This window comes from Diadema antillarum, unplaced genomic scaffold (genome assembly GCF_040938485.1).
Source record: "Diadema antillarum isolate AM-2024a unplaced genomic scaffold, OU_Dant_1.0 seq00001805_RagTag, whole genome shotgun sequence".
In the NCBI taxonomy this organism is placed as follows: Eukaryota; Metazoa; Echinodermata; class Echinoidea; order Diadematoida; family Diadematidae; genus Diadema; species Diadema antillarum.
In genome coordinates this window covers 107,218-133,075 of record NW_027272481.1, presented here as the reverse complement: position 1 = coordinate 133,075, position 25,858 = coordinate 107,218, and the positions used below count along the sequence as shown (strand labels likewise).

The following is a 25,858-nucleotide window of genomic DNA, read 5'->3' as shown; positions in this document are numbered from 1 at the left end:
AATGGATACAGCTGAGATACATTATACGGTCAAAGTCTTGAGATTGATAACTCATTCGTGGCTTCTACATTTAGGCTAACACAACAAACTCTGTCCTAGTCCTATTTATAATGCTTTCATGTGACAGGTCGCTGGATCTGAAGTCCGTTTTACAACGCATTAGTCACTGCACAATATGTTTGTTTACACCTGTTTTGTTTTGTTTTTAGGCGTGCACCTACTTTTTGATATCGCTGCAAGTGTTTTATGTTATCATTGCTGTATCATTTCATTGTTGTTGTTGTTGCTGTTGCTGGCGCTACTGTTTGTGAAATGTGACTTGTGTTACGAAGTAACCGAAGTGGAAGTGTATAAAAATGTCACTTCACCGTCTTTACCTATACAATAGTATTTTTCCTTTGCCAACCTCAGCTGACTTTCATTTTGTCCAGGAAGTGCAATATTACAATCATGATGATGATGATGATTTGATCAACAAAGGGAAAACAACATCGCTAAAAATTTCTAAATCATTATAATCTCATCCTATCAGATTAATTAGATGTCATATATTTTTGTTCAGATTATCAAAATCGTGATGAGTAAGATATGTTATTATAGTTTTGAAATTAGATTATTTTATCTCTTTTTTCGTTTTCCCCGTTCCATAATTATATATCGTAGTACTATAATGGAAGAGTAGGATACCCTCACCGGAATTTGAGTTACTGGTACCAGCGCCTTTCGCCCTTCAGTGACACGTGATGCAAAGTGACTTCTCACAGTACATGGCTAATACCCATGCATTGTCTGAATCGAAAGCAATTTAGTCTGAATTGAAAGCATTGGGTACAGCAAATTTCTCCATCCAGCGGACACGGCCGGGGACACGGTGAGTGTATACTAACTCAAATTTACGTGTGATTGTGTATCGAGATCTCTTATTCTTCTTCATCGTTGACACGATGATAAGCCATACAGAGTTTAGTGTGTAAAGGTGATTATCGAACATAGAGTGAAATGCTTAAAGGAAGTACTCTTCACAGTGAACTTGATTAAACTGACGACAGAGTAAAGATATCTTTGAGTGGGTACATCAGTTTCTGAAAGAAAAGGACAAAATCGTCATTCTTCGAAAATAAAAGGCAATACAAGTCAGCATAAAATGAAACCTACTTAATATACACATCGTGCCAAGCCCTGCATGATACCTATGAAATACAAGGGCGGAGCATTCTAATCTTAGAGTATACATGACAATATTGAAGATCGTCTCTTTTCCAATCACTATCGTATGGTGTTTTTCAAATTCAATCAGGGTGACTTCTCTTCCAGAACGATTTGGCACAAGGTTATCACTGTGGATTTTCATATCATGAGAATCTTTCTTCTTACCTTAGAAACAAATCAATGATATTTATCAAAGATTTCAAACCTCCTCTAGAGAGTCTCCACTCAAGAGTTACATTTTTTTCACCAGACATTCAATGACTTACTCATAATAATTCACCAAACCAAACCAAACCAAACCAAACCAATCAAATACTTTGGATGAATATGGGCCTTTGAATGTTTTTAAACAGATAAATGGCGCCATACAAAGTAATGTTGTGAATCATCATCATCATCATTGTGTCTGTTCGAACTTGGCAGCCACAACAACAATCGAAAATCTTGTACAGTTTCAACTTCTGTTTTATGCTTTTTACTATTTGCTTCATCGCGCTGTTTGTTTTTGATGACACAAAACTTTAAGGGTATGCTTCAATGATTTAGAGGGCTGAATCGCATCTTTATCCTCGATTCTTTTTAAATCGAATCTCCTGGTTGTTATTTTACATGCTTGTCACATTTACAGCGCACAAGATCAAGATGGCTGCAATGTGGTGAGCATACTCGATACTTGAATGTCCACTGTTATAGTTAGTGTGCTGGTTTTCCAGGGGTTTTATTCTCTGTCATTGGACTCACTGCCAGGTACTAATTTCTTTTCTCTGTACCCGTCGACGGACTTAGAATAATTTCATCAAATCCTGACAACCGCAAAGCTTTCCCCGAGGCTTGTTCCATATAATAACCAATAAGCCATTTCACAGTTACAATCTAAGAATGTGCACATAAGGATCGGTCATTGCAGACCTTCTCTTGAAATAAAACGTTTCTGTAATCTCTTACAATTTATGGATGTTTCTTTTCCTACCGCCTAGTAACGAACCATTTCATTCGCCTGCTTCCTCCCACCAAGTTCCATAGGCAAGAATTCACTTAGCTGTTCCTAGGTAGGGCAAGCCTTCGTCAAAATTTGTAGTATTGTAAAGGTCAACTTTTGTGAACAAAACATGCATACAAATTTGAACACCCTCATTACCAAAACGCAGTGAGTTGTAACGGAAGTATTTGAAAAAACTGGATAGGTCTAATTCATAACAAACTGTTATAAATTTCCATGTATGAACTGGGTTTACAACAGAATTTACAGGTGAATGTGGTTTTTTTTTTCAATCAACTTAACAAAAACAAAATCATGTATGGGCCTATCATCAAATCACGTGAATAATAATAACAATAGTGATAATAAACTATAGACCAATATTAATCATGACTATATAAGCCTATATAAAGGTAATTTTGTATGGGATATGATAAAGTTTGTTTTTCCTATGAAATCGACGAGTATCCCTTGTGCTTATTTTCAGCCAAGGAATGAGTTCTTCGAATCTACTGTGTGCATCAGTCGGCATACCATTGCTAGCTGTGATCCTCTATGCTATACTGGCTGAATCACCCATAGAACCGCGGGGGTTCAGGTATATACACTGGTTACCATTTCCTATTCTATCTCAAAAATTTCTACCCTCTCTCTAAATATCATATGTATGCATAATATGTATTTACTTATATAATTGGTAACTAAGTATATTGATTCATACAACGGTATTCATGCATAAAATGACCTGAAAAAAAAAGAATGTAATGTACATGTACAATAAGTATGGTATAGGAGGAGAGTCAACGGGGTGATGTTTGTTATTCTGAATGATCGTTAATCCGAAAATGAAACAAAGTTCTCTATTCCGAAGGTCTGTTTATCCGAAAGTGTTACAAGGTTCGTTAATCCGGAAATGAAAAATGGTTTTTCAAGCCGAAAATGAAATAAGGTTTGTTCATCCGAAAATTGAATACACTGTAGTAATCTGTATCGATGAATGGCTCCTCCTGAGGATGATGTAGAAGGGGAGGATGGTATACGTCATGGAGGAGGAGAAAATACTTTAAAAAAAAAAAATCTGTAATGCAATTACAAATTACGACTGTATTCCAGTTTGTCAATTAGTGTGTATATCGTGTGTGTTTGTGTGTGCCTATTTTTATACATGTATGTGTGTGTTGGGGGGGGGGGGGCGAGAAATTTTAATTACATGATAGTATTCCATCATTTCACTTTCGGATTACCGAACCTTCGGACTAACGAATCTTATTTCATTTTTTTTTTTTTTTTTTTTTTTGGGGGGGGGGGGGAAAATAAACAAACCTTTGGAATAAGGAACATTCGAAATAACAAACTGTAACTGTCAATGGACCTGTCTATTAGGGCCTACTTACTCATTATATGAAACATACTCTAGCAAATGCTTGGTGAAGGGAAAACGAATGCCGTTGCAAAGAAAAATCAGATAACAAAAACAAAGAGGAGATGCAGCAGAATAGTTTGAAGGAGCGTTTTATCTAAAAACGATGTTCTCCTTCCAAAGACTCACTAACATATTTCATGGAAGAAGTCCTTACGCTTGACTCTAATACAGCTTGCCTGAAGCGAGACCATTTAGAGATGGGCTGTCTCCAAATGAAAAACTGCAGACTGGAAGTAAGTTGTTTGACGGACAACTGAGTGGACCTGAGTCTCTTTTGTACCATGAGGGTGAGTGCTCATTATCAACTATTAAATTATTAAATTATGATACAGGCATAATCTTTGAACCTCGAAATCTTTGGTCGCCTGTATCAAATGATATCGGAACAGATCGAAATAGGAGCAAATAAGCTTCGAAATGTACCACATGAGCAGCACATGGTTAACCTAAAATAGTTCATCAGCTGTCGTAGTGATATGATTTCTACATTATACTAAGGTGCATCCGTTTATATCATCATCATTTATCAAGATACACTTCCTTAACCGTAACGACAGAGATGCAAACAGCCATTTTTTTTAATAGAATACAATCATCACAATGAGAGCGTAGGTTTCATCTCACTAATTAGACATTTTGTCGGGATGCAAATATCGCCTAGTCGTCTTGGTAAAACATAGAATGCCCTTGCATTAATTTCTTTTCAGGATATGTGTACACCGCCACCTATGACAGCAGAATCGTTCGGTTGGACCTGCAGCATCTAACCTTGGAGCAAGTAGTCTTTCTTGGGGAAGGCGAGTGTGGTAAGCTAGTGCAACTTACAAATGTGTTGACGGAGCGTTGCGGTACAACTTTAAATGTCCTGTTTACCTTTGGAACAGTGATGATGTTAACAATTTTCAAGATAAATGCATATGTTTAGGTCTGTTGTACCACAAAACATCCTATTATATAATTCTTTTTTTTTTGCGATAAAGCCTAAAATATAAGGAGATATCTGGGAGTTTTTTCTCAATAAGCCGTAACTGTAGACGGTTTAGTCTGGAAACATATTTGTTGTAACTATTGTTCACATTTTGTATATTTAACAATACTTGACAATGATTTCACTGATTCAAGTTTCTACAGTGGTTGTTTCTATCCATAACTCACATTTTAGAACTATATTAAAGCACTAATGCTGGGTTTTTGTTTCATCTGCAAATGGTAAATTATACCTTTAATATAATATCATGCATTCACAATTTGATAGCAGGACGCGGAATAGTTTACATTCAAGCCTAAGGTTGAGATGGGGGACGGTTATGACCGATGGATTATATACATCTCTGTTTCGTTTATCTTTTTTTTTTTCTTCAGATGAAGCCTTTCGACCGATGTTTATATATAGGGTGATGATCTCTACGAAAGGATTATGATGTCCCAGGAACATTGAACAAAAATCCATACATATTGATGCAGTTACAATAAAACAACAAAATCATTGAAATAAAACAAAGTATCTGATTAGGGTAAGGCGTCAAAATAGCAGCAACGAATGCGAACAACGAACAACGAACGCTGAATACGTACTGCTTTTTGTATGCGTTTAACATTATACTCAGAATGAAAAAGAAACCGTCTCCTTCAAATCAACATTGCGTGAAAATGTTGCCCCAGTCAAAATTGATGCGCATTGATATATTTTGTATACATAGCGATCAAAAATTAAGTGAATTAATAATGATAATGATAATGATAATAATAATGATAATAATAATAATAATAATAATAATAATAATAACAATGATAATAATGATAATAACAATAATAATAATAATAATAATAATAATAATAATAATAATAATAATAGATAACAATAATATAGCGCTTAATTCTGACTGCAAGATACAGCATTATTTACATTATGTGGCAAGAATATTGCCACAAAATATACAGCGGATAAAAACAGATTTTTTCTGTCTAGAATTTTTGTATACCCCAAAGAGTAATGGATTGAAGATAACCTATAGAAAAATTGGAGATCTTTTTTATTAGCATTATACAGCTTGACTCGATGTCTGGTCCTTATCTCCATGACATTGAATATTCTGAGCACTTATGACATACATAAATGCACAATTTATCTATCAGTATTTTAATGTGCCTTCTCTACGACAACGAAGGAACACGTGAGGCCGAGTCTCGCTGCGGACGACCTCTTGGCCTGAGACTAGCCCCCAACGGCAACCTGCTTGTCATGGATGCCTACAAGGGTATCATACAGGTCAACCTTACTACAGGTAGGGCCTCCACCCCTCCATGTTTAAGTCTATATACCATAATTTCAGTAAATAGTACCCTCCGTGTCAACTTTTGACACGGAACTGTGTCATTGTGGAGAAGACTCTTGACTTGATAGACTGAGAGGTCCCGAGTTCGAATCTTGTCAAGTGCCTATATACGTGTACGTCCTTGGAGAAGATAATTTACCGACCACGCCCCTCTCGACCAGAATTTATAGTTGCACTATATACCTCTTGGCAACGCTGGATAATAACAATAGCAGAGTCCTCTGGTATAGCAGTGGCAACACCAAATAGGAGGCAATCCTGTATAAATAAGATCATATCCATTATCATTATTATCATTATTATCTTTCAACACTTCATTGCTCTTCCATATCATTAAAGGATTTATTCATGGCTGACATCAGAATAATACTTCTTCTTAACTTACCAGGAAATTTCGAGCTGATCATGTCATCGAAATCGTCTTTTGGGGGGTTTCCCGTTCGCTATGGGAATGACCTCACCATAGCCGAAGATGGCACCATATACTTTACTGACTGCACGCAACGCTGGGAGAGGAAAACGTACCAATACAGCATTATGGAAGCTCAGGGCACCGGGCGGTAAGTTGATATAAAATGTAGAATTACTCAATTGTTATTGGATAAATTGAAATATTTATAGAGAACTCCTCGTTCAATAATAGAAAGAGATTGCTGATTTTTTTCTCTCTCTCCGTGAGTGTGTGTGCATCCATCAAAACAAAATATGTAAGCAACAATATCAGGTACTATCGCTATTGCATAAAAGTGCACGAAGCAAATAATCAACATGAAGAAGGCTTGCTTGCTTTAAATTCAAATTCAAATTCAAACCAAATTTTATTTCCAATATCATGTTTTTGTTTCCGATACAATTTCGATGAAAACAAACAAATAATGGATTACAACAACATTAAACATATTATATGATATTATTTGTTCAAAATAATTGTAAAAAGACATGTGTCCATCGTATATGCCTGCCCAAAGATCCATGGTGCCCTCATACATTTCCTTTATCCCTCGGTTTCTCATGAATGGAGGGTCTGTATACTTTTCCAAGATCTGGATGTCGCCGAGAGTCAATTCCGACTTTCAACTTTCTTAATTCCACTTCCCACTCATACAGGTTGCTGTGGTATAATCCTCTGACCAAGCTGAGAGGGGGTGGCGCTATACAACCTCTTCTATCCGAATGGTGTTCAGCTCTCTCACGATGGCAGGTCTCTCCTCGTCTGTGAAACACGATTATTTAGGGTCATAAGGTAATAACTGTCAAGTCACAGTAATATGCGTATGCGTGTGTGAGTGCGTGTGTGTATGTGTGAGTATGTACACAATATAATTATATATGTATATATATATATATATATAAAAGAAAAGAGTCTCAAGTACGCCATGGATCCAACGAGAAGTTTTTTTATTACAAAATTTTCGGTCTGCCTCAGACCTTCTTTACACTGACGAAGGTCTGAGGCAGACAGAAAATTTTGTAATAAAAAAAACTTCTCGTTGGATCCATGGCGTACTTGAGACTCTTTCTTCTTATAATTACAACATTCGAAGTCCAACACGTGGAAAGTTCCAAGATGAACATTATATATATGTATATATATATACATTTATATTTATATATATATTTTGTGTGTGTGTGTGTGTGTGTGTGTATGTGTGCGTGTGTGGACGAGCAAGTGGGGTATTCCTTGTATCTCCTTATTGTTTTAGTCAGCATCACTGTGGGGGTAAAAATTGACATTGTGGGAGTATTCATCTATGGGAGAAAATAAAAGGGTATTCCTACAATGTACCTATTGTTAGTTTTTTGTGTGTGAAAATACTGTTATTTTTGTTTCAAAAAGTGAGAACATCTTGCAATGTTTGATAAGTGTTTAAGTTTTCACAAGTCAGAATAAGAAGATTTAATCAGCCTTTTCTCACCAAATTCAAGGAAAAAACATTAAACAGACACAGATTTTGATCGCTCCAGAAAGTCGCAATATTTCAATTGCAAACCACGAGGTCTGAAAAAAAAAAAATCATCTCCATTTTCAGTTCAAAATACACAAAGTGTATGTTATGTTACTTTGATCAATTTAATCAAAGTTACTCGATAAACAATAAAAGAAATTAACAAATACAATCTTAATGAAGAATCTGCTATCAGTCAAGACTAAATGGTAATTATTGCTATCTTTACTCTTCTCTTTCCATTTTTTCTACCACAAACTGGATCGGTGAAAATTGGGGACAACTAATTACCCTTAAAAGGCTTTTTGCATAAACAAATAACTTTCCTATTCAACTCTTTCATAATAGGTATCACCTGACGGGGCCGCGAGAGGGAGAAACGGAGGTCTTCGTGGACAACCTGCCGGGAGTGCCGGACAACATTCGGCCGAGTCGCCGTGGCGGCTACTGGATTGGGCTTGCCTTCGTGGGAGGCAGGCTCGGTCCCTTACCCGTCTTCGACCTGCTGGCTCCGAGACCACATCTAAGAAAAATCATGGCAAAAAGTGAGATAATTATCATATATACACTCAATTTAAAGACGTGTAAATGGGGTCAGGCAGAGGGCAGAGTCAAAGCAGTGACAGCCTTTTGCTTTGATGAATACATTGCCTTAAGATGCACGACGATTAATCACTCTTACCTTAAATACATTTTTACCAAGGAAAATAATTATATTGACAGTCCAACAATATCAAAAAGCAGAAATCTATCTATGAACCTATGTCATCGTATACTTGGATGTGATTGAAACTATAAGAATTTCTATACCGCAATGGAATGGTAGAGTAGTTATATGAACATAAACATAATGGAATGCGCAGAAAATCCTCTGTTGTTTACCTATGAAATAAAGTCGTTACTGGGAATAAATAAGTAAATATTTTTTTAAATAGAAAAGGCACACCAAGAGATTATAAAACAACTCCGAACATCATCCAATTTACCATCTCTGACAGTTTGTAGATCCGGCTAGATTGATTCCATACATTCCACGCTACGGGTTGGCAATCGAAGTGTCGGCTGAGGGCGACATCATCCGAAGTCTTCACGATCCATCGGGAGAAGTAGTCTCCTCGACCAGCGAAATTCTCGATATAAGCGACACCACCACCCTCGTCGGCTCCTTCCATGCGCCATATCTACTGCAAGTGAATGACTAAACTAACTGGCATACTTACACGTCTTTGTGTATGTGTGTGTGCGTGTTTGTATGTGTGTCCATGAATGTTAATGTATATACACGTATATTTTGTATGTATAACTTACCAGGAGGTTATTATACCATGATATACATTTTATGTATATATACACGTGAATATAATATACATTTATATTCATCAATGGATCTAAAACCACCTGCGTGTAATACGCTATAGGCGTATGAGGGTTATGTTGTAATAACTTTGCAGTGCAAAAGAAAAATCATAGTTTGGAGGTAAAAAGTGGTTATTGCTGATATTAGTGTCAGCTTGTAACATAAAAGTTTATTTCAGTCTTATCCCTGTGTTATCTGGCCTATATACACCAAGTTTAAATAGATAGTTAGATAGATAGATAGATAGACTTGAACTGTCAGATATCCCCTATTAATGTATTACTATATTCGGCCAGTTTCTATAAAAACGTGTTGGCCCATCAGGAAATAGATAACTGATACGATATGAACAACATACTGTTTCGACGGTAATGACGAATATGAATTTATCATACCCCAAGTGCGCTTTGTATATATTATGTGTTTTGCATTCAGTATTGTATAATGAAATGCGGAACCTAGAAGCCAATCATTTCATTTCTTCTATTTCACCGATTTTACCTTGTAATCAGCTCATTGCACAGGCTTAAAGGCTTAGTGATTATTCAGGCCTTTCTGCTAAACCGTGAGAATATCGAAATAATGGTGTTTGCTCTTCGCATTTCCAAATCAATTTGTAGAAAGGCGAATTTATGAATAAACTAACCTTTGGACTGTCATATTACACGTACATTAATTTTGTCTTGCGCTTTGCTCTTTTATTCCGGTAGTTTCTATTCACTCATCGGGCTGGGGACTTAGCTGCTCGAAAAATTGAAGTTGTATAAGCGCTGAAGGAATTCATACAAATAATCGTACGAATCATCCAGATCCAGTATGCTAATCGACCTACATCTAAAGCCCCATGGGATGCATGAACACAATGCGATGCAGTGGGCTGAAGATCGTGGGGAAATATTGATGATAACCCTGCATACGCCAGAATTTCATACGCTCACGGAGAGCCTAAATGCCGTACGAATGATCGTTACCGCCGTTGCGATGACGACCAGAGTGGGCGCGCATTGTTCCTGTCGTCTGCGTCAAACGAGTATAGGGTGCTGCAGCAAAAACAGCGTCACCGACGGATATATTCCCACATGCGAAACGTTCGACAACCGTTCATTTTGGGCTACTCACTGTAGAGGTAGCTGCTCTTGACCTGCTTGAAGTATTGTGTGCCCATATGCGTTAATTGTGTGGTCATTAAAAAAAAAAAGGGGGGGGGGGAGGTAGTCGGTCCAAAAACAGCATGAGGCAAACTATAGGTAATCATCGTTCTAGCAGTAATGTGAATTAGGCATTTTACATTTTCATTTTAGTATTAGTTGGAAATATAGCAAGGATCAAAAAAAATTAAAGGATATTCAAAACATGTATAAACCTGAACTTAACTTCTTGCCTCAGGTTCTTGAACATGGTCAAAGTATTTTCGCTAATTTTCTCTGATACATTTTTCCGAGAAGGAGGTCAGCTTTTGACAATTTTCTCTAAATGAGTAATTGAATCATTATACAGTGCATATATATATATATATATATATATATCAGGGCTCAGCATTAGCGGTGGCCCTGTGGCCCGGGGACACTATGTTGATGTAGGGCCACCAAATTTCCAAAAAGCTTATCCTTTAGCTGCCCGATAGGGCAGGTGGAATTCAAATTCAAAGACTTTAGCGGCCCGGACATAAAATATTCTGTGTAAGAATGTTCTGTAAAAATGCCCTGTTTATTTATATATATATATATATATATATATATATATATATATATATATATATATATGCATATACATACCCATAATGCAGGACAATTAACAATAAGTTCGTCAAAAGGAACACCTTACAGAGCACACCTGTTATGGCCTAATACGTTTTCGTGACTCAGTTGGACGTGCTATGCCATTTCGATTACCTATTTTACATGATTCATTTCGCAGTATATTTGTATAGAGCATAGATCTTTTTGGTTTTAAAACAATGTAAATAATTACGCGGCCATAGCGTGGGGCAAAAATAAAAATACACTCCAAAGCAATAGCAAAGAAGAAATAGATAAAGAGGAGAATATGATTCAATAGTGCTATGAGTCACGTGTAATGCTATAAGTCAGTGAATAAATCAGCTATTATTAGGCGTACTTGAAGCCCCCCCCCCCCCCTAAATATAGTTGAAATAGACATTACCACTTAAAAATAGCACCCAAACCGAACAGGTAGTGCCGATGATGGTTGTGATTGTACATTGCACTATATCTATGTTGTTTCCTACACACTCTGTACAGCAAGGTTTCTTTTGGGATCACCTATCAGTCAATGATTTTGCGCGCGGGACCCTATACATGCGTTCATGACAGTGAGCGGTGTCGTCCGATACACACACGGCTACGAAAATCATCGCCAACTCGCGGCTTCCCGAAGCAATTAGCCAATGTTGACAGTCAATATCAGACTGTCAGGTGAAACGACTTCATTACTTTCAGTGGTCATCGGGCATCTCTTTCTACAGTGTGAGTGGTCAAAGCGTGTGGAGCATCAGTATTTGACCAGTATTTTTTTTTTTCGTCAATTAGCGACATACTGTGGAATGATACTGACAAAGTAAGCAATCGATGTTGCTTCTAAGAAATTACACTGTCAATATTAGTTGCTGAGAGTCTGGGTCATAAGTGCTGCGTCGCCAGCCAAGTGGTCATTAAATTCTAGGTAGACATTGGACTGTATATGTTGGTGGACAGTGAAGATCAAAGTTCATGATGAGCTGCCAGAATACAACGATGATCTACTTAGACCAGCAAAATGGGAGCTGGATCTGGCTACCTAAGATCAGGTAAGTTTCTACAAACAACGAACTTCCAAAACTCAGATTTGTAGCCGCTATGATACAATGTCATGTGCAACAGAAGTGGCATGCATATTATTATGTCATGATATCAGTTGGTTCAAAAAAAAATTTTTTTTTAAAATGGGTCAAAAATCCAGCTGTATTATGTCATGAAATGAGCACAAAAGACCTCATTCCGTCATTCAATTAGCATTTTCTCGCGTTATTTTTGTAGTGTTTGTACAACTCTTTTCCCCGCAGTAAAATAAAATGGTCTTGAAAACTTGATATTTGAACTCGTTACGTGTAAGTCAAGTTCATTGATGTAACCTTGTTGAATTTTTGTTATTTGACTGTGTGAGTTTACGGTAAGTTACTTTATCAGCATTCATTGGTGGTGAATAATGTTTTTGTCAATTTGCTCGTAAAGCAGATATAGATGACAAGTTCTATCCTACTTGTTTCTTCTTCCGACATGTTTGTTAAAATGTAGATTAGTAGTTGCGATCTTACAGATACATTTTGGAGAAGATGACAACTGATAAAACAGAATCAGCCACATCTTCACCCGTCTGCTTTAATATAAATATCTTTCTTTCAAGGCTTTTTTTTCCAGTTCAAGTTTATCTTCAATTTCTCTTTTTTGACTTAAGAATAATGCAACCAGCACATTATGAAAGAATCAGATTTTACGACAGCGAAACATAATACATCTTTGTTGTAATGATCCTCCGTTATTATCAATAATCGATGACCTTCGTGCATTGGTCCAGTATATTTCATTACTTTCATTGCATTCTGACCAATTAAGTCAACAAATTATTACGAATTTATTTAACCCTTTTGAAATCAACGTACAATATATTTTTCCCAACCAATGTGAGCTAACGAACTGAATTTCACATGAAGAGTAATGTGCATTTATGTCCTGGTTTCTATCTGCCTGCGAACCTCACTGTTTGTACCGAGCAATATTCTACTTTTCGAATATTTTCTTTAAAAAAGCAAAGTCCATAAACAGTCATTATAATGACATCAAAACCATGCTGAATTCTTGTATCTGGGTTGCTAAAGCTGTAGTTTTTTTTTTTTTTTACTCTCTTATTAGTCGTTGCTTTAGTTGATTGATAACTAGCGTTCATTTATTGCCAGTGATTAAAATGTTACCTTCAGCCCCTCCATATGAATGAATGCAGAACGCTGCTTAATCAATGTCGAGGAGAACATGCATGTTGTAACTCCATGAACAATAAATATCATTGAATCTCTTTTTCTTGCACATATTATCTTCACTAAAATTCGAAAATATTCTTGCCTTGAAGAAGAAGAAATATTACAGCCATAAAATCAAATTTTTCTCAGACAGCTGTAATGATTTAAACAAAAAGATAAATTTTTAAAGAAGAGACGTCACATTAGATTTGTCGAATTACTGCTTAAAAGAAAGATATCATGATACATCTTATGCACAAACCGGTGTGAGAATTTTGAGGTGATAACATAATTACTTTGTCTTACTTGCATATGAATGTGTGATATTGACAGATACTTCTGTTTTGGAAAAAAAAAATCTTTCAAAAAATTCGCAATTTACGGCTTGTAGTGTAATTCTATTACCGGTGGATTGCAATGTTACTAATTTGTAGTTTGTTTTTGTTTTCTGATTATTATCATTATTTTTTGTGTGTGCGCGTAGGGTGAAAAAGTCAACTTGAATACAGAATGGAGTTTCACTTTAAATAATCTTCTGTTCACTTGAAAGATCACAATCCTTTGTGTCATTTTATTCTTTCTTGTAGGTTCCGATGAGCAGCACATGGACGAATGCGAATGCACTTGACAAATGCTATAGCTGTTTGCAGTCGTAAACCAAACCAAAACAAAACACTATCGTTGATTTCATAAAGTTACCATATTTCATCACTCACGACAAGTGACTATGAATGAACCAATGATGGGCGACAGGGTGGAGCTCCTCAGCGAAAGTGTTCCAAACCCGAGGGTGGACCCCGAGGTGCCCCTTCCAAACCAGATGCCGGTGACGAGTGAAATCCCCAAATCCTCGGCAGTGTGTAACGCCACAGTAAAATGGAAGGCCAAACTGTCTTCTGCCCAGCCACCGGTAACAACTTTACTGGAGATCCCGCGGGAGGTGTCTGGATCTCAGAAACACGTAGCAGTGCCCAGTGGAACTCAGGATGCGCAGGAGAATCCGGAGGTGGTGATCACCTCGGTGGGACCCACCTCCGAAGTGCTGGAGAACGGACGGGTAGAAAGAATGGAGGGCGACAACCTCAGTCAGAATTCCACGTGGACCAGACACTCGAGACCAGGCTCCCTGCAGGGATCCCGACCAGGCTCCAGATACGGGTCCAGACCGGAATCGAGGTTTTCGCAGGTGTCTGGAGGTAGGGTGGCGTCGGCTCTTGTTGCCATAGGAACCGGAGCATCCTTTACCGAGTTGCCAGGAACAGGCAAGGATCCCACAACACAGACGCAGTTTACAAGTGTTAACACGGTGGATAACCCTCTCCTAGCAGCACTGCCCTCTCTTCCCGTCCATCTGGCGTGGATCCTGTTCCTTCTAAACATTCTTGTTCCTGGTTTAGGTGAGTCCCGCATGACAGGTGATTTAGGGCTTTGGCAGAGGATGTAGGTGTGATAGCCATCTTAGTGGCTGTTTAGCTTCGTGTTTTTCTCGCTCTCGAAGCAATGCTACTTGAGCTTACCATGCTATTGTATGCAATGATTTCACGAACTTTGTATTTTCATGTGTTATAATCTGTTGTAAAATGGAATGAAATTGATTTAAACGATTATGACGGTCATGACCGCAGACCTAACACCTCACGGGAAAGGTACACGTACATCAAGCAATGTGAAGCTATGTCTTCACAAGATGGTTAGGCCTGCTAAAAACAAACAAACAGACAAACAAACACACACACACAATAAACAAATGAATAAAATATCCAAGTAAAAACAACAATAAAATAATCAAAAACTTGAACAATCAACCACGAGAGTGGCAAGTTGAACAATAAAGGTTGGTTCGAAGCAGCCATGCAGTTTTAGAGTCGGCAGATTGATTGTCGACGATGACGCACAAAGAACCTATCACCTCGTTTTAAAATATAAAATGGCGTTTTGCTTATGCCTTTCACTGTGTGCATTATCATTCATTTTTTACACCGTCTGCGAGGAAGTCACAAAGCAATCATTGTTAGGAAGATTGATGGAAATCGATTGAGTGCAGGTGCCTTAATTTATTCATGCCCGTACTTTTGTCATTCAGGGCATCGCTACCTTGCACTCGACAGCCAGACGTCGTTTCCAGATTGAAAGTAATGGCAATTGCCATATATCACAATAAAATTACTAGGTATTTTTGGATAGTTGACAATAGCAGGGACACAGCCAGTTTATATCAGAACTCATCACAAAATTACCTGAAACGTAAGTTTGACAGAATTGACAAAAAATGAGGATGATCTCAGAAAATTGCAATATTTCACCATGTTTTTCTCATGAATATTAATAGATTGATATTGTTAGAGTGGCATAAATGAATTTAGATATCCGATCCACTCCATATACCTTAAAATCAGGGGATCTGCTATTACATCAGCTAACTCCTCGGCTTTATTACGTATCATTCAAACGCGTATCTATGGTGACTTGCTATGATGAGGATGGTATTCATCTCGTGTGGTACATGGTACTTACAACATCATGGCAACCAGGAATTTGAGTCGAGTGTTTTGTTCTCTCGTAAGCGGGTTCTGCCCGGTTTTGGAAAGGCTCTGTTGACGCAGCATCTCATCAAACAAGTTGGACATTAATTATTGAATGTTTGATACACACCAGCTGTTTTTTGCTTTTCACTTCAGGCTGTTAACTGTTCGAGCTGTTTCCGTTTGTGTGTTGCTTTATTGAATTTTTAATTGTTCTCACCAAGGTTTCACTTTAGGGGGAATGATACTAAAAGTGCTGGGTGTACAAGGTACCTGGAACAGTGTTTTCACAGAAAACAAACGAAGATGAAAGTGTATACATATCATGTTACTCCCTTGTTGACAGGCAAGACTATACCTGACACAATGGTAAAACCCAAGGCAGTTGATGGTGCTAATAAACATTATCGGAGATTCAAATGGTCTAAAACATATATTATTGCTTGATTTCTAAACATGTTTGTTGACCCAGATTTTGTTGGAATTGATGTTTTATTCTTTCTTTCGCGGAAACAAATCATTGCAGTGATGAATTTAAGTTTTTACATAATTTATTTGTGAAATACATCTGCAGTTCACATAATAGTAATAGAAATCTGAAAATTAATTGCATGAAGTGTGAATTATACAAAGTATTGGCAAAATTGCCGCAAAGTCAACACATATTTTTCCCTTCTCATTTCCAGTCTCTAGAATTCACATCGCACGTTTGAGTGCATATTCACAGCTGATTATAAACTTTGCCCAAGATCAGTTGGCATGCTCTTCTTAAAAACCAATTTCTAATTTTTCTTTCTCTTTAACAGTAAATTGACCCCCCAAAAAAGACTAAGAAAAGAAGCAGTTTTTAAAGTTAAACATAATGTGACCACAAATTGTTTGAAGATCATCAACTGGTAATTCATACTGTTTTAAGCATTATACATTTTTCACGACACTTTGTTTTATTTTATTGATATGAAAATCACTATTTCACAGTTTTGGAAAAAAAAGTTTTCACTTTTGTTTTCGTTTATCTTTTCTACTTTTGTTTAGCCTTTTAAAATCAAACAAATCAGTATGAAGCGACACTCGTATAGAATTCGGGTTTCTCGGAGTTGTAATAATAGAAAATATAATCAGTATTTTTATCGATTATTCTGAATGAAAAAAGTTGCCATTTTTGCTCATGCAAAATAATATATATATATATATTGACCATCGTAATTATTCCTGTTTATTATTGCCACTTGTTTTCAGACCGTTCTTGTCATCAGTTTAACGGTATTCATGATGACTGTAATTCTCGTATCCCATTTATGACCGTAATATTTATAGGCACAATCTTAGCTGGAATCAGCATGCTGTGCTGTGGCTCTCAGCAACCAAACAACAAGCAGGACGACCTCATCGGCCCATGTTGCACCAACATCTGTGTGGGCGTGTCCCAGCTCTTCACCATTACCTTCCTCCTCATTGGCTGGATCTGGAGCATCACCTGGGGCGTTTATATGGTGCTCTTTGCATGTAGGTTTGCTTATTTGGATTGAATATCTCTATGTCGTAGTTGTTGGTGTTAAATAATTGTTTTGAAAAGCTTATGACGATCCACACCCAGCCTTTACTCTCTTGTGTAATAGTCCTCGTAAATTAAAGGAATTGCCGTTTACTAGGAATGTTCCTGATAGACGTAGTTTTTATAGTTTACTACTAGTTATTAGTATCAGGGATATCATTGTGAATATTTCACATCCTCAGAAATAAGGATGTCCTATCATTCTACAAATAAAGATATTATTGGCCTTCACTGTAGAAAAGCAGTATTATTTCTTGAAGATTTAGTATGAATTTTAAGGCCTCTATTACTATCAAAAGCCGTGAAAGACGAAACATAAATGCTGATGTTTAAGTATATCTAAGTCTTTTGTATGTGTGTTCGCTCACTCGACCTTTTGTTGATTAGTTGATCTGATTTTACCGATGTGGTGTAAGGCACGTTCTGTTTTGGAAGAAAACTCGTCTGGACCATTATTCTGGGAATTACTCATTTTTCATCGTCTGTGGAGTGTTTATTACTTCTTATTTCTTCCCTTGGGGGTTTTTGTTGCAGATGAGCGCAAGCGGGTCATGGATGAAGAGACGAGACTGCGACGAGCTACTAAGGTTGCCAACGCCTTCAAGGCTGGGCGTGCTATCTAGCGGAGCCCTAATGATACCATGCAGTGACAGATGCCATCATTTTGGTCATACAACGCGTCGCAAGGAGAACTTTACCACTTAAAATCGCTTCATCATATCTGCCAAAATGATCTACAGGGATGCAATTTACATTTCCTGAGACTTTTCTAAGGGGGTAGTTGATACTTTCTTTGTTCTAAACGCCAAGCCTGCACACTGCATTAATGATAAACTTTCGGAGGGTTTGGACAAACCAGGTTGTGACATTTATTATGTCACGTACTTCAAGCTTGCTTGTCGACTTGGAAACTATGCAATGAAATGAAGTGTCATGGTTAGTCAGATGTTGGAAGGTATTTATACACTACGAATACCGAGCCATTTTCTAAAATGATTGATTGACTGCATTTTTCATGGGCGGTTATGTTGTCTTAGTTTATTGAAAAGAATTAGACACCCAACATCATCCGCTGATATGAAATGTGGACTAATGTGCCGCTTGTAAAGGCCAAAGTTGTTGACAGTATAGTAGATATTTTTGGCGATTGATTGACTTGAGAAAAATTATTAGAATGAACTTTCACTTTTTTTAATGTAGTTGCATGATGGTAAATGTGCAATATGTCCATTGTACAACGGAAGTCATTTTTGCGGGCTTTTGTACATAAACTTTCTTAAGAACCCGTGATATATGATCGTTAATGAGCCAAGCTTTTAATCTTATACTTTCGGCAGAAAAAAAAACAACACAAACTCTTATAAACAACCTATCCAATAAAAGCGATCCAGTGGAATCTTACACTTTGTTGGAAACGGTTCTTTGGCGTCAATCACTAGTCCTTGAGGTAGTCCCTGAGGTAGTCCCTGAGGAAATCCAATGGGATGGACTGTGGAACACCTTTACATCGGTATTACTGATATGAACTTATCTATTTCATTATACAGAATGATTTAGGCGTGTACTTTGCTTTTATGCATGATTTTATGCATTTTAAGGCTCATTTTAGTTCCCATAGATTTAAGAATAAAAAGTGGTAGACCCTATACATTCGCATTCATAATTACGTATTTCGTCGTGTATGGGCATGTACGTTGGAGGTTTTGTGTTACATTTACGAGTTGTTATCAAGTAAATTCATGAGAGATTGAAGGTTTTTTTTTTTTTTACTTGTGAGTCTTTCAATATGGCATAATGAAGCGTGTAAATAGAATGCAATCTCAATACATCATTGCATATTTTGTAAAAAGTCCGCTTTATTAAGAACAGTATCTTTATTGAGTAAGAAAATTTTCAGTAGTTTCTATTCAAGACTGTTGGCCTATAGGCTGTTTCATGCAGATGTTTGCAATAACTTTGTAAACTGCAGTACTTGGAATTACTGTAGCAGCAATTGAGCTGCTCAGATCTGATCTGTTGATTCCTGGTTGCTACCACATGGTAGATACAATTATTGCGGCAGACAATGATTGCAAACCTCTTTATTACACGGAGCCCCATGCGATATTGTGTGTCATGTAATATTCATGTTAATTCTGAAATATCGTGCATAGAGTTGCACTTATTTTTCATATTTGTACGGTGAAAATATTTCGTCGTCGGTTTCACGTGTGTGTGTGCGTGTGTGTGCGTGTGTGTGGGTGGGTGGGTTTAGGTGTGTGTATATTTGTGTGTGTGTGTGTGTGTGTGTGTGTGTGTGTGCGGTTTATGCTACACACATTAAAAATTACGATAACGCAAGTATGCCGATTTCATTTGATGAAGACAGCCAGAAAATGATCAGCTAAAGTCAGTGAAGCGCATTTATCTCCATCCCTCTCTCCTTCTCTCTTTCACCTTCCTCTCTCCATCCCCCCTCTCTCTCCTTTCAATGTAAGCATTAATAATGGATTGTATGAATTGTACAGTATATGAATGATGAACGCAATAAAGGCTACCTCAGCGTTTGACTGTAGACAGAAGCAAAATGAAAGACGTTTTTGTTCAATTTTGTCAATTTTTAAATTCAGTTTTTCAATTCATTTTTAAGTCAGCCATCTCTCTCGCCCTCCCTCCCCCACCCATCTCTCGTTAGCCTTTTCAGTGTGAATGGTTTGACAAAAGTTGGTGATTCGTATACTTATGGAGTCATAATACCACTCATGGAAGGAAACTAATGGTAGTAGACGTCGATGTATGTAGCAGAGAGAGCATGAATAAACCTAATGGAGACCAGCTGATGCGAATGATTTGTAATGGTAAATAATTTCATGTAAAAGTTCCCCCTTTTTTTCTGATAGTTTGACGTGTTCCTGATTTTTCTGATATTAAATGAAAGTGATGAAACGATTATGCTTATGTAGCGATGCATGTCAGTAGCTATAAGCGCATCCTCTGTCGAAATTGTTTTAAAGGGATCGTATAGTTTTGGTTGAGACCTAACTTCAGGTTTCTAACACTTTTTGGTGAGAAAATGAGAAACCTTTTATGAAATATGAAAAAGCATGTAATTCCAAGAGGGATTCAATGTTTATTTGATGAAAATCGGTTTTGAAATGGCTGAGATATTCAAAACAGAGCAACCCTAATAAAAGGCGTGACCCACCTTTTATTAGGATATCTTTATTTTATTGTTTTATTTGATTTTGGATGCCTCAGCCATTCCCAAACCGATTTTCATCTAATACACTTTGAATTCCTCTTAGAATGGTATGTTCTGTACTATTTCATGAGTGGTTTCTTGGTATCTTGCAGAAAGTTTAGAACTTAATCCTCACCTCCGCTAATACTATACCATCCCTTTAAAGCATGCTGAGAGAGAAATTTCTTTTTAAGGTATTAACGTATGTAGCTCTCAAAATGAATTCCTCCGGCTTTTCGGCCTAATCCCCACAGATAATTGTACTTCGTCGGGTATTTACTTTTTTTTTCTTCTTCTGTGTTTTCTCGTTATCCTCGTCACCGAATTTAAGTCTTTGTATAAATATGTTTTTTTCCTGTGTAGGTTACACTCTTGTTTATCTCTCGACGTTATTTATGACCATGTTGCCGTCACGTGGTTTACATTCTCTATCTCACAATTCCCCCTTCAAGTTCAAGAGTATTTAAGGTGCGTCTTTAAAAATGGCAATGTTGCTTTTAAACTATTTTCTGGTATATTGGAAGTATTTTTGTGTGTGTGGTAGAAATCAATAAATGAAGAGAAGGGAAGAGCTTGATTTTGTTCGTTTTATTGTTGTTTCTGCATTGTGACAGTATCATTTCATATTACTTAAAATACTCGAGTATATATTATGCTATACTGATGAACACCCACAGTTTTCACTCTCGTTTCCACTCCATCGTAAATAACGAATTATAAGATCCTCTAACACATTTAATTCGACATTAGTGATAGGTATATAATAATGTTTTATTAATAAATGCTTGCCTGTAGGCCTAATGAGTGAGTACAGATAAAACGTCCATTTTATGAACGTCAAATGTATATACGCGTATATATATATATATATATATATATATATATATATATATATATATATATCATATATATATGTGTGTGTGTGTGTGTATATATATATATATATATATATATATATGAACTGAATTTCTGAAAGTGCACTGGTCTTACACTTGAGACACAGTGAACAGTTCCAACTGTTTATTTTCATAATATTATTTCACATCACACCTGTACATGTACTTAACAAAAAAGAAACAAAAATACAAACAAGCAATTAGCAAAATACAAAATATGATATAAGGTTGGTCATTTCAAGAAAGTGTATCAGCATTATGTACATAATCGATCAGTTCCATAACGAGTTCAAAGTATGAGTACAACTGTGATGGGAGCATAAACACGATAAAAAACTGAAACCAGAGGTAAAGCAAACGTACACTTCAAATTGATCCGCCATGCATTGAAAGAGAATAATGTAAAATGCATGTAACAGGTTACATATTTCTAATGAAGCAAGTTATACTCAATAAGTAACATTAATTTGAGTTTTTTGAAAATAAGCAGAGAAGAACATTTGACTAAATCTGCGGGAATTAAGATCATTCCAGAATTTGGGTTCGGTGAAAGCATTTTTTTTTTTTTGAGCAAAGAGCGGACGTGTGCGAGTACGTGTCTCTTTGTCTTATGAGGTATGCATGAATCGCATAGTTTTTCTGAAACATATGCATAAATATGTCGGGCAAGTGGTAGGCTGCTAACTGACACATAAATGTGCCTAAGTTGTATGGAAACAAATCAGCAACCTTAGGAGTCTGTTTTCAAAGAATAAAGTGTGAGAATAACAAGGCAAGTGCCATAATGTGTCTCGCCCATTCGCGTACAAGAAATTGTACGCGAATGGGATATAACAGAAAAAAAAAAGAGATATAAAAGGGTAAAAACTTCTGGCAAAAAAGAAACGTGCCATAAAAACTTAACATTGGGTCGTTAAAGTTCGTTGACCCCTGCCTGTGACCTTTGACCTTGTGGTGACCATCCACTCCCCAAGGGACATCTACCATCCAAATTTGGTCACAAACAGACCTGGATCAAAAGTTATGACCCATAATAGAAACGCGCCATAAAACTTAACATTGGGCTCTAAAAGTTCGTTGACCCATGCTTGTGACCATTGACCTTGTGGTGACCATCCACTCCCCCAAGCGACATCTACCATCCAAGTTTAGTCACAAATGGAGTTATGGATCAAAAGTTTTGACCCATAATAGAAACGCGCCATAAAAACTTAGCATTGGGCCCTAAAGTTCATTGACCCCTGCCTGTGAGCTTTGACCTTGAGATAACCTTCATAATTTTATATGGTAAAATGTGAAACTTTGTATGACCCCTCTTCCCTCGAAGTTTGATTGCAATTGAAGCCCAGAGTAAAGAGTTATTGAAGTTTTTGTAGCGTTACGGACAGACGACGGACGGACGGACGACGGACGGACAGACGCCGCAGGCGATCCCTTATACCAGTCTCCCCTCAACTCCGGTGGGCTCGACAAAAACCAGCTAGATTGACTGAACGAATAGCCCGTTTTTGTATTTTGAAAATTTTCTCAATATGTGATTTTGTACAATTCCCCCATACAGGTATGCCGTAATTCAGATAGGGTAAAATAAGCGTGGAATATAAATTTTTCAAAATGTATTCAAGAAAAAAATATTTAAACTTACATAGAATTCCAGTATTTCTTGAAAGCACGATCTTAGATAAATAAGCTATGTGATATTTCCATGATAAATCATGGTCAATTTATAAACCTACAAATTTAAACGATTCAACTTGAATTAACTTGAATTATCTTGAATTACGTGTGTGTGTGTGTGTGTGTGTGTGTGTGTGTGAGTGTGTGTGTGTGTGTGTGTGTGTGTGTGTGTGTGTGTGTGTGTGATCTGACTTATACAGCATACACGCCAGCCAAAGACTATGCAGAGTTTGACAAGCCTGTACAAAATCAGTACGAGCATTACCTTACAGCATCACCGTTCATTACCGAGCAAGTACAACAAACATCAAAGTGGATCAGACCGTAACAAACATAATCATTCCTAAATTTTGAACACGAAAAGATTTGGCCTCTCATGTTTTCTATAGGTTGTGTTACTCTAGTGTATTAGAAACTTCACATGATTTACTCCAGGGCTACCTAGATGCTAGCAACAGGTGGAGCATAAGAAATATTTTGGTGCTGTACCAGGGAGGTGAGACTGCCCTGAGTGCACTGTATAGGGGGACCTATAATTCTGGGTCTTATTCCATCTCTTGCCATAAAATGCAAACTGCTTGCAACAACAGCCAAACTGGAAGCGGCGGTGTCTTGTCATTACCATAAACCACGCCATTTTCAGCAAGAGTTGCTTTCACAGGAACTTTCAATGATAAAATGGAACCTGATGACATTCATCTAGTAAATCTTCTTCTTCTTCTTCTTCTTCTTCTTCTTCTTCTTCTTCTTCTTCTTCTTCTTTTTCTTCTTTCTCTTCTTCTTCCATGATGTGTTATAGTGACCACAACCATCTTCCTTATTATTCTGTCGCTTTCGGGTAGGGCGTTTGAATTACATGTTCCGGAAAAAAGGTGACAGAATGCTGAGTTACTTTGAACTTGTCATGGTCCAAAAGAGGTCATCATTAATAATATTTAAAGATGGAAAATATAAACCAACTAGATATATCGCTACGGCGACTGATATGCCTCCGCCATAATGCATGGTTCTCCTAATAGGTCTATAGTACAATGTCTTGACAATGTGTGATGACAGTTTCACACAATTGGCAAAATATTAAAATGACAGGTTTGCCACAAATGTGCTGAATGTTCACTTTCCTAGAACTAGGTTCAATTGGATGAATGATTAAAATGTCAGAGTGCAGGTATTTGGGGAACTGATGATTTTTACTTGACTTTTGACCCTTTTATAAGTTTATGCATTGAGTAATTTTCAAGGTATTGCGAAAAAGTATAATTTCAGTATCAAATGGGAAAATAGCATTATCTAAACCTGACCTTTGACCTCACAGTTCCAAAGAGAATCACTGTTAGGTTGAACATGCATAAATATGTAAGTTTCATGATGATACCTTGAGTTACTTTTGAGATATGGAGGAAGAAGTGCAATTCAACACTTTCACTTGACCTTTGACCTTTTGACCTTTGACCTTTTGGCAAGAAACTTCCCACAGAATATATATCGGATTATACATGCATACATCAAGTTTAAAAAAAAACTTCAGGCATTGCATAAATATAAGGAAAGTAGTGATATTTTGAGGAGTTGACCTTGACCTTTGACCCCCTGACCTTTGAACCATGACCCCCAACTTCCCTAGATAATCACTGCCCATTGGAACAAGCATATATACTAAGTTCCATGAAGATACCTTGAACCATTTACGAGATATGGAGAAAAACATGAATTTTCAACCTTTTTTTCACAAAATAACCTGTGACCTTTGACCTTTGACCCCGTGACCCTAAAATCCAAACAAAGTATTATCCCCCCAGGATGCGATTTTTTTTTCCGTAACCCTAACGCGTCGAAATTGCCAATAGTGTCACTTGAGCAAAGACTATCAGTGTACAAGTTGGTTTTTGTACGCATGTGCGTGGACTAAAGCAGTTAGGCGTTGGGTTCGTACTGTTACACAGTATACAGAGTACCATTGGCATGGTCGTCTGCTAACCACAGAATCAGATTACAATGTGAGAATGGGACGCCGTCCTTCAAGTAGAAACATAACAACGGGTTTGTGTGTATGGGTATGTGTATGCGCGTGTGTGAGTGTTTGTGTGTGTTTCCACTTCACATGTCATCGCCATCGCGTTCGGCTTTCCCTTAGGTGGTATTTCTGTAGTTTTGTTCGCCGTCTGCTGACACTTTTCCTGCTAGTGTCTCGCGAAGGGCGTAAATCCCGGGGGGGGGGATGGGGGGGGGGATATATCCCCCCCCCCCCTGAAATGGAGGAGGGGGGGATGGCCTGTACAATCTTCCCCCCCTGAATTTTGAGGAAAAAAATGGAGGAAGCAGAAATGTGATTGTATCAATTTTGGCATATTGCATGACGTTTATACGCCGGCCTTCAGACAGGTAACAGAGCTGAACAGTATTCTATCTTGTAGGAAAACGTATAATTTTCTCAAGCGCTCGCTCGCTTCGCTCGCTCGCGAAGAAAGTAAAATCGACATGCACTGTAAGGTGTGGCTCAGACGTTGACAACGTCAAATAGTATAGGCCTACGTGTAAACATGCTATGACGCGAGTAACTGGGGACCATCTGCAAAATATGTACGAAAAGAAACAAAAAAAAAACCAATAACAAAAACTATATAGCCATAATAATTGAACCCCCTCCATTTCCTGAATCATTCCTGAGAAACGACAGTGACTGATGACTCAGTCAGGATACATCTATGGGCATATCCAGGGAAGAT

At 37.4% G+C, this 25,858-nt stretch overlaps 2 protein-coding genes across 2 annotated transcripts; both read left to right on the top strand.

Annotated features, from left to right (window-relative positions):
- Nucleotides 1-3,185: 3,185 nt before the first annotated feature.
- Nucleotides 3,186-9,095, top strand: LOC139712438 (adipocyte plasma membrane-associated protein-like). Its single transcript, XM_071624258.1, has 6 exons — nt 3,186-3,222; nt 4,319-4,417; nt 5,780-5,896; nt 6,336-6,507; nt 8,242-8,438; nt 8,899-9,095. The coding sequence occupies exons 1-6, from the start codon at nt 3,186-3,188 to the stop codon at nt 9,093-9,095; spliced, it is 819 nt and encodes a 272-aa protein (XP_071480359.1).
- Nucleotides 9,096-11,964: 2,869 nt separating this feature from the next.
- LOC139712437 (uncharacterized) lies at nt 11,965-17,962 on the top strand. Its single transcript, XM_071624257.1, has 4 exons — nt 11,965-12,056; nt 13,850-14,659; nt 17,102-17,290; nt 17,874-17,962. Exons 2-4 carry the CDS (start codon nt 13,990-13,992, stop codon nt 17,960-17,962), a joined length of 948 nt encoding a protein of 315 aa, XP_071480358.1. The 5' UTR covers nt 11,965-12,056; nt 13,850-13,989.
- The last annotated feature ends 7,896 nt before the right edge of the window (nt 17,963-25,858 follow it).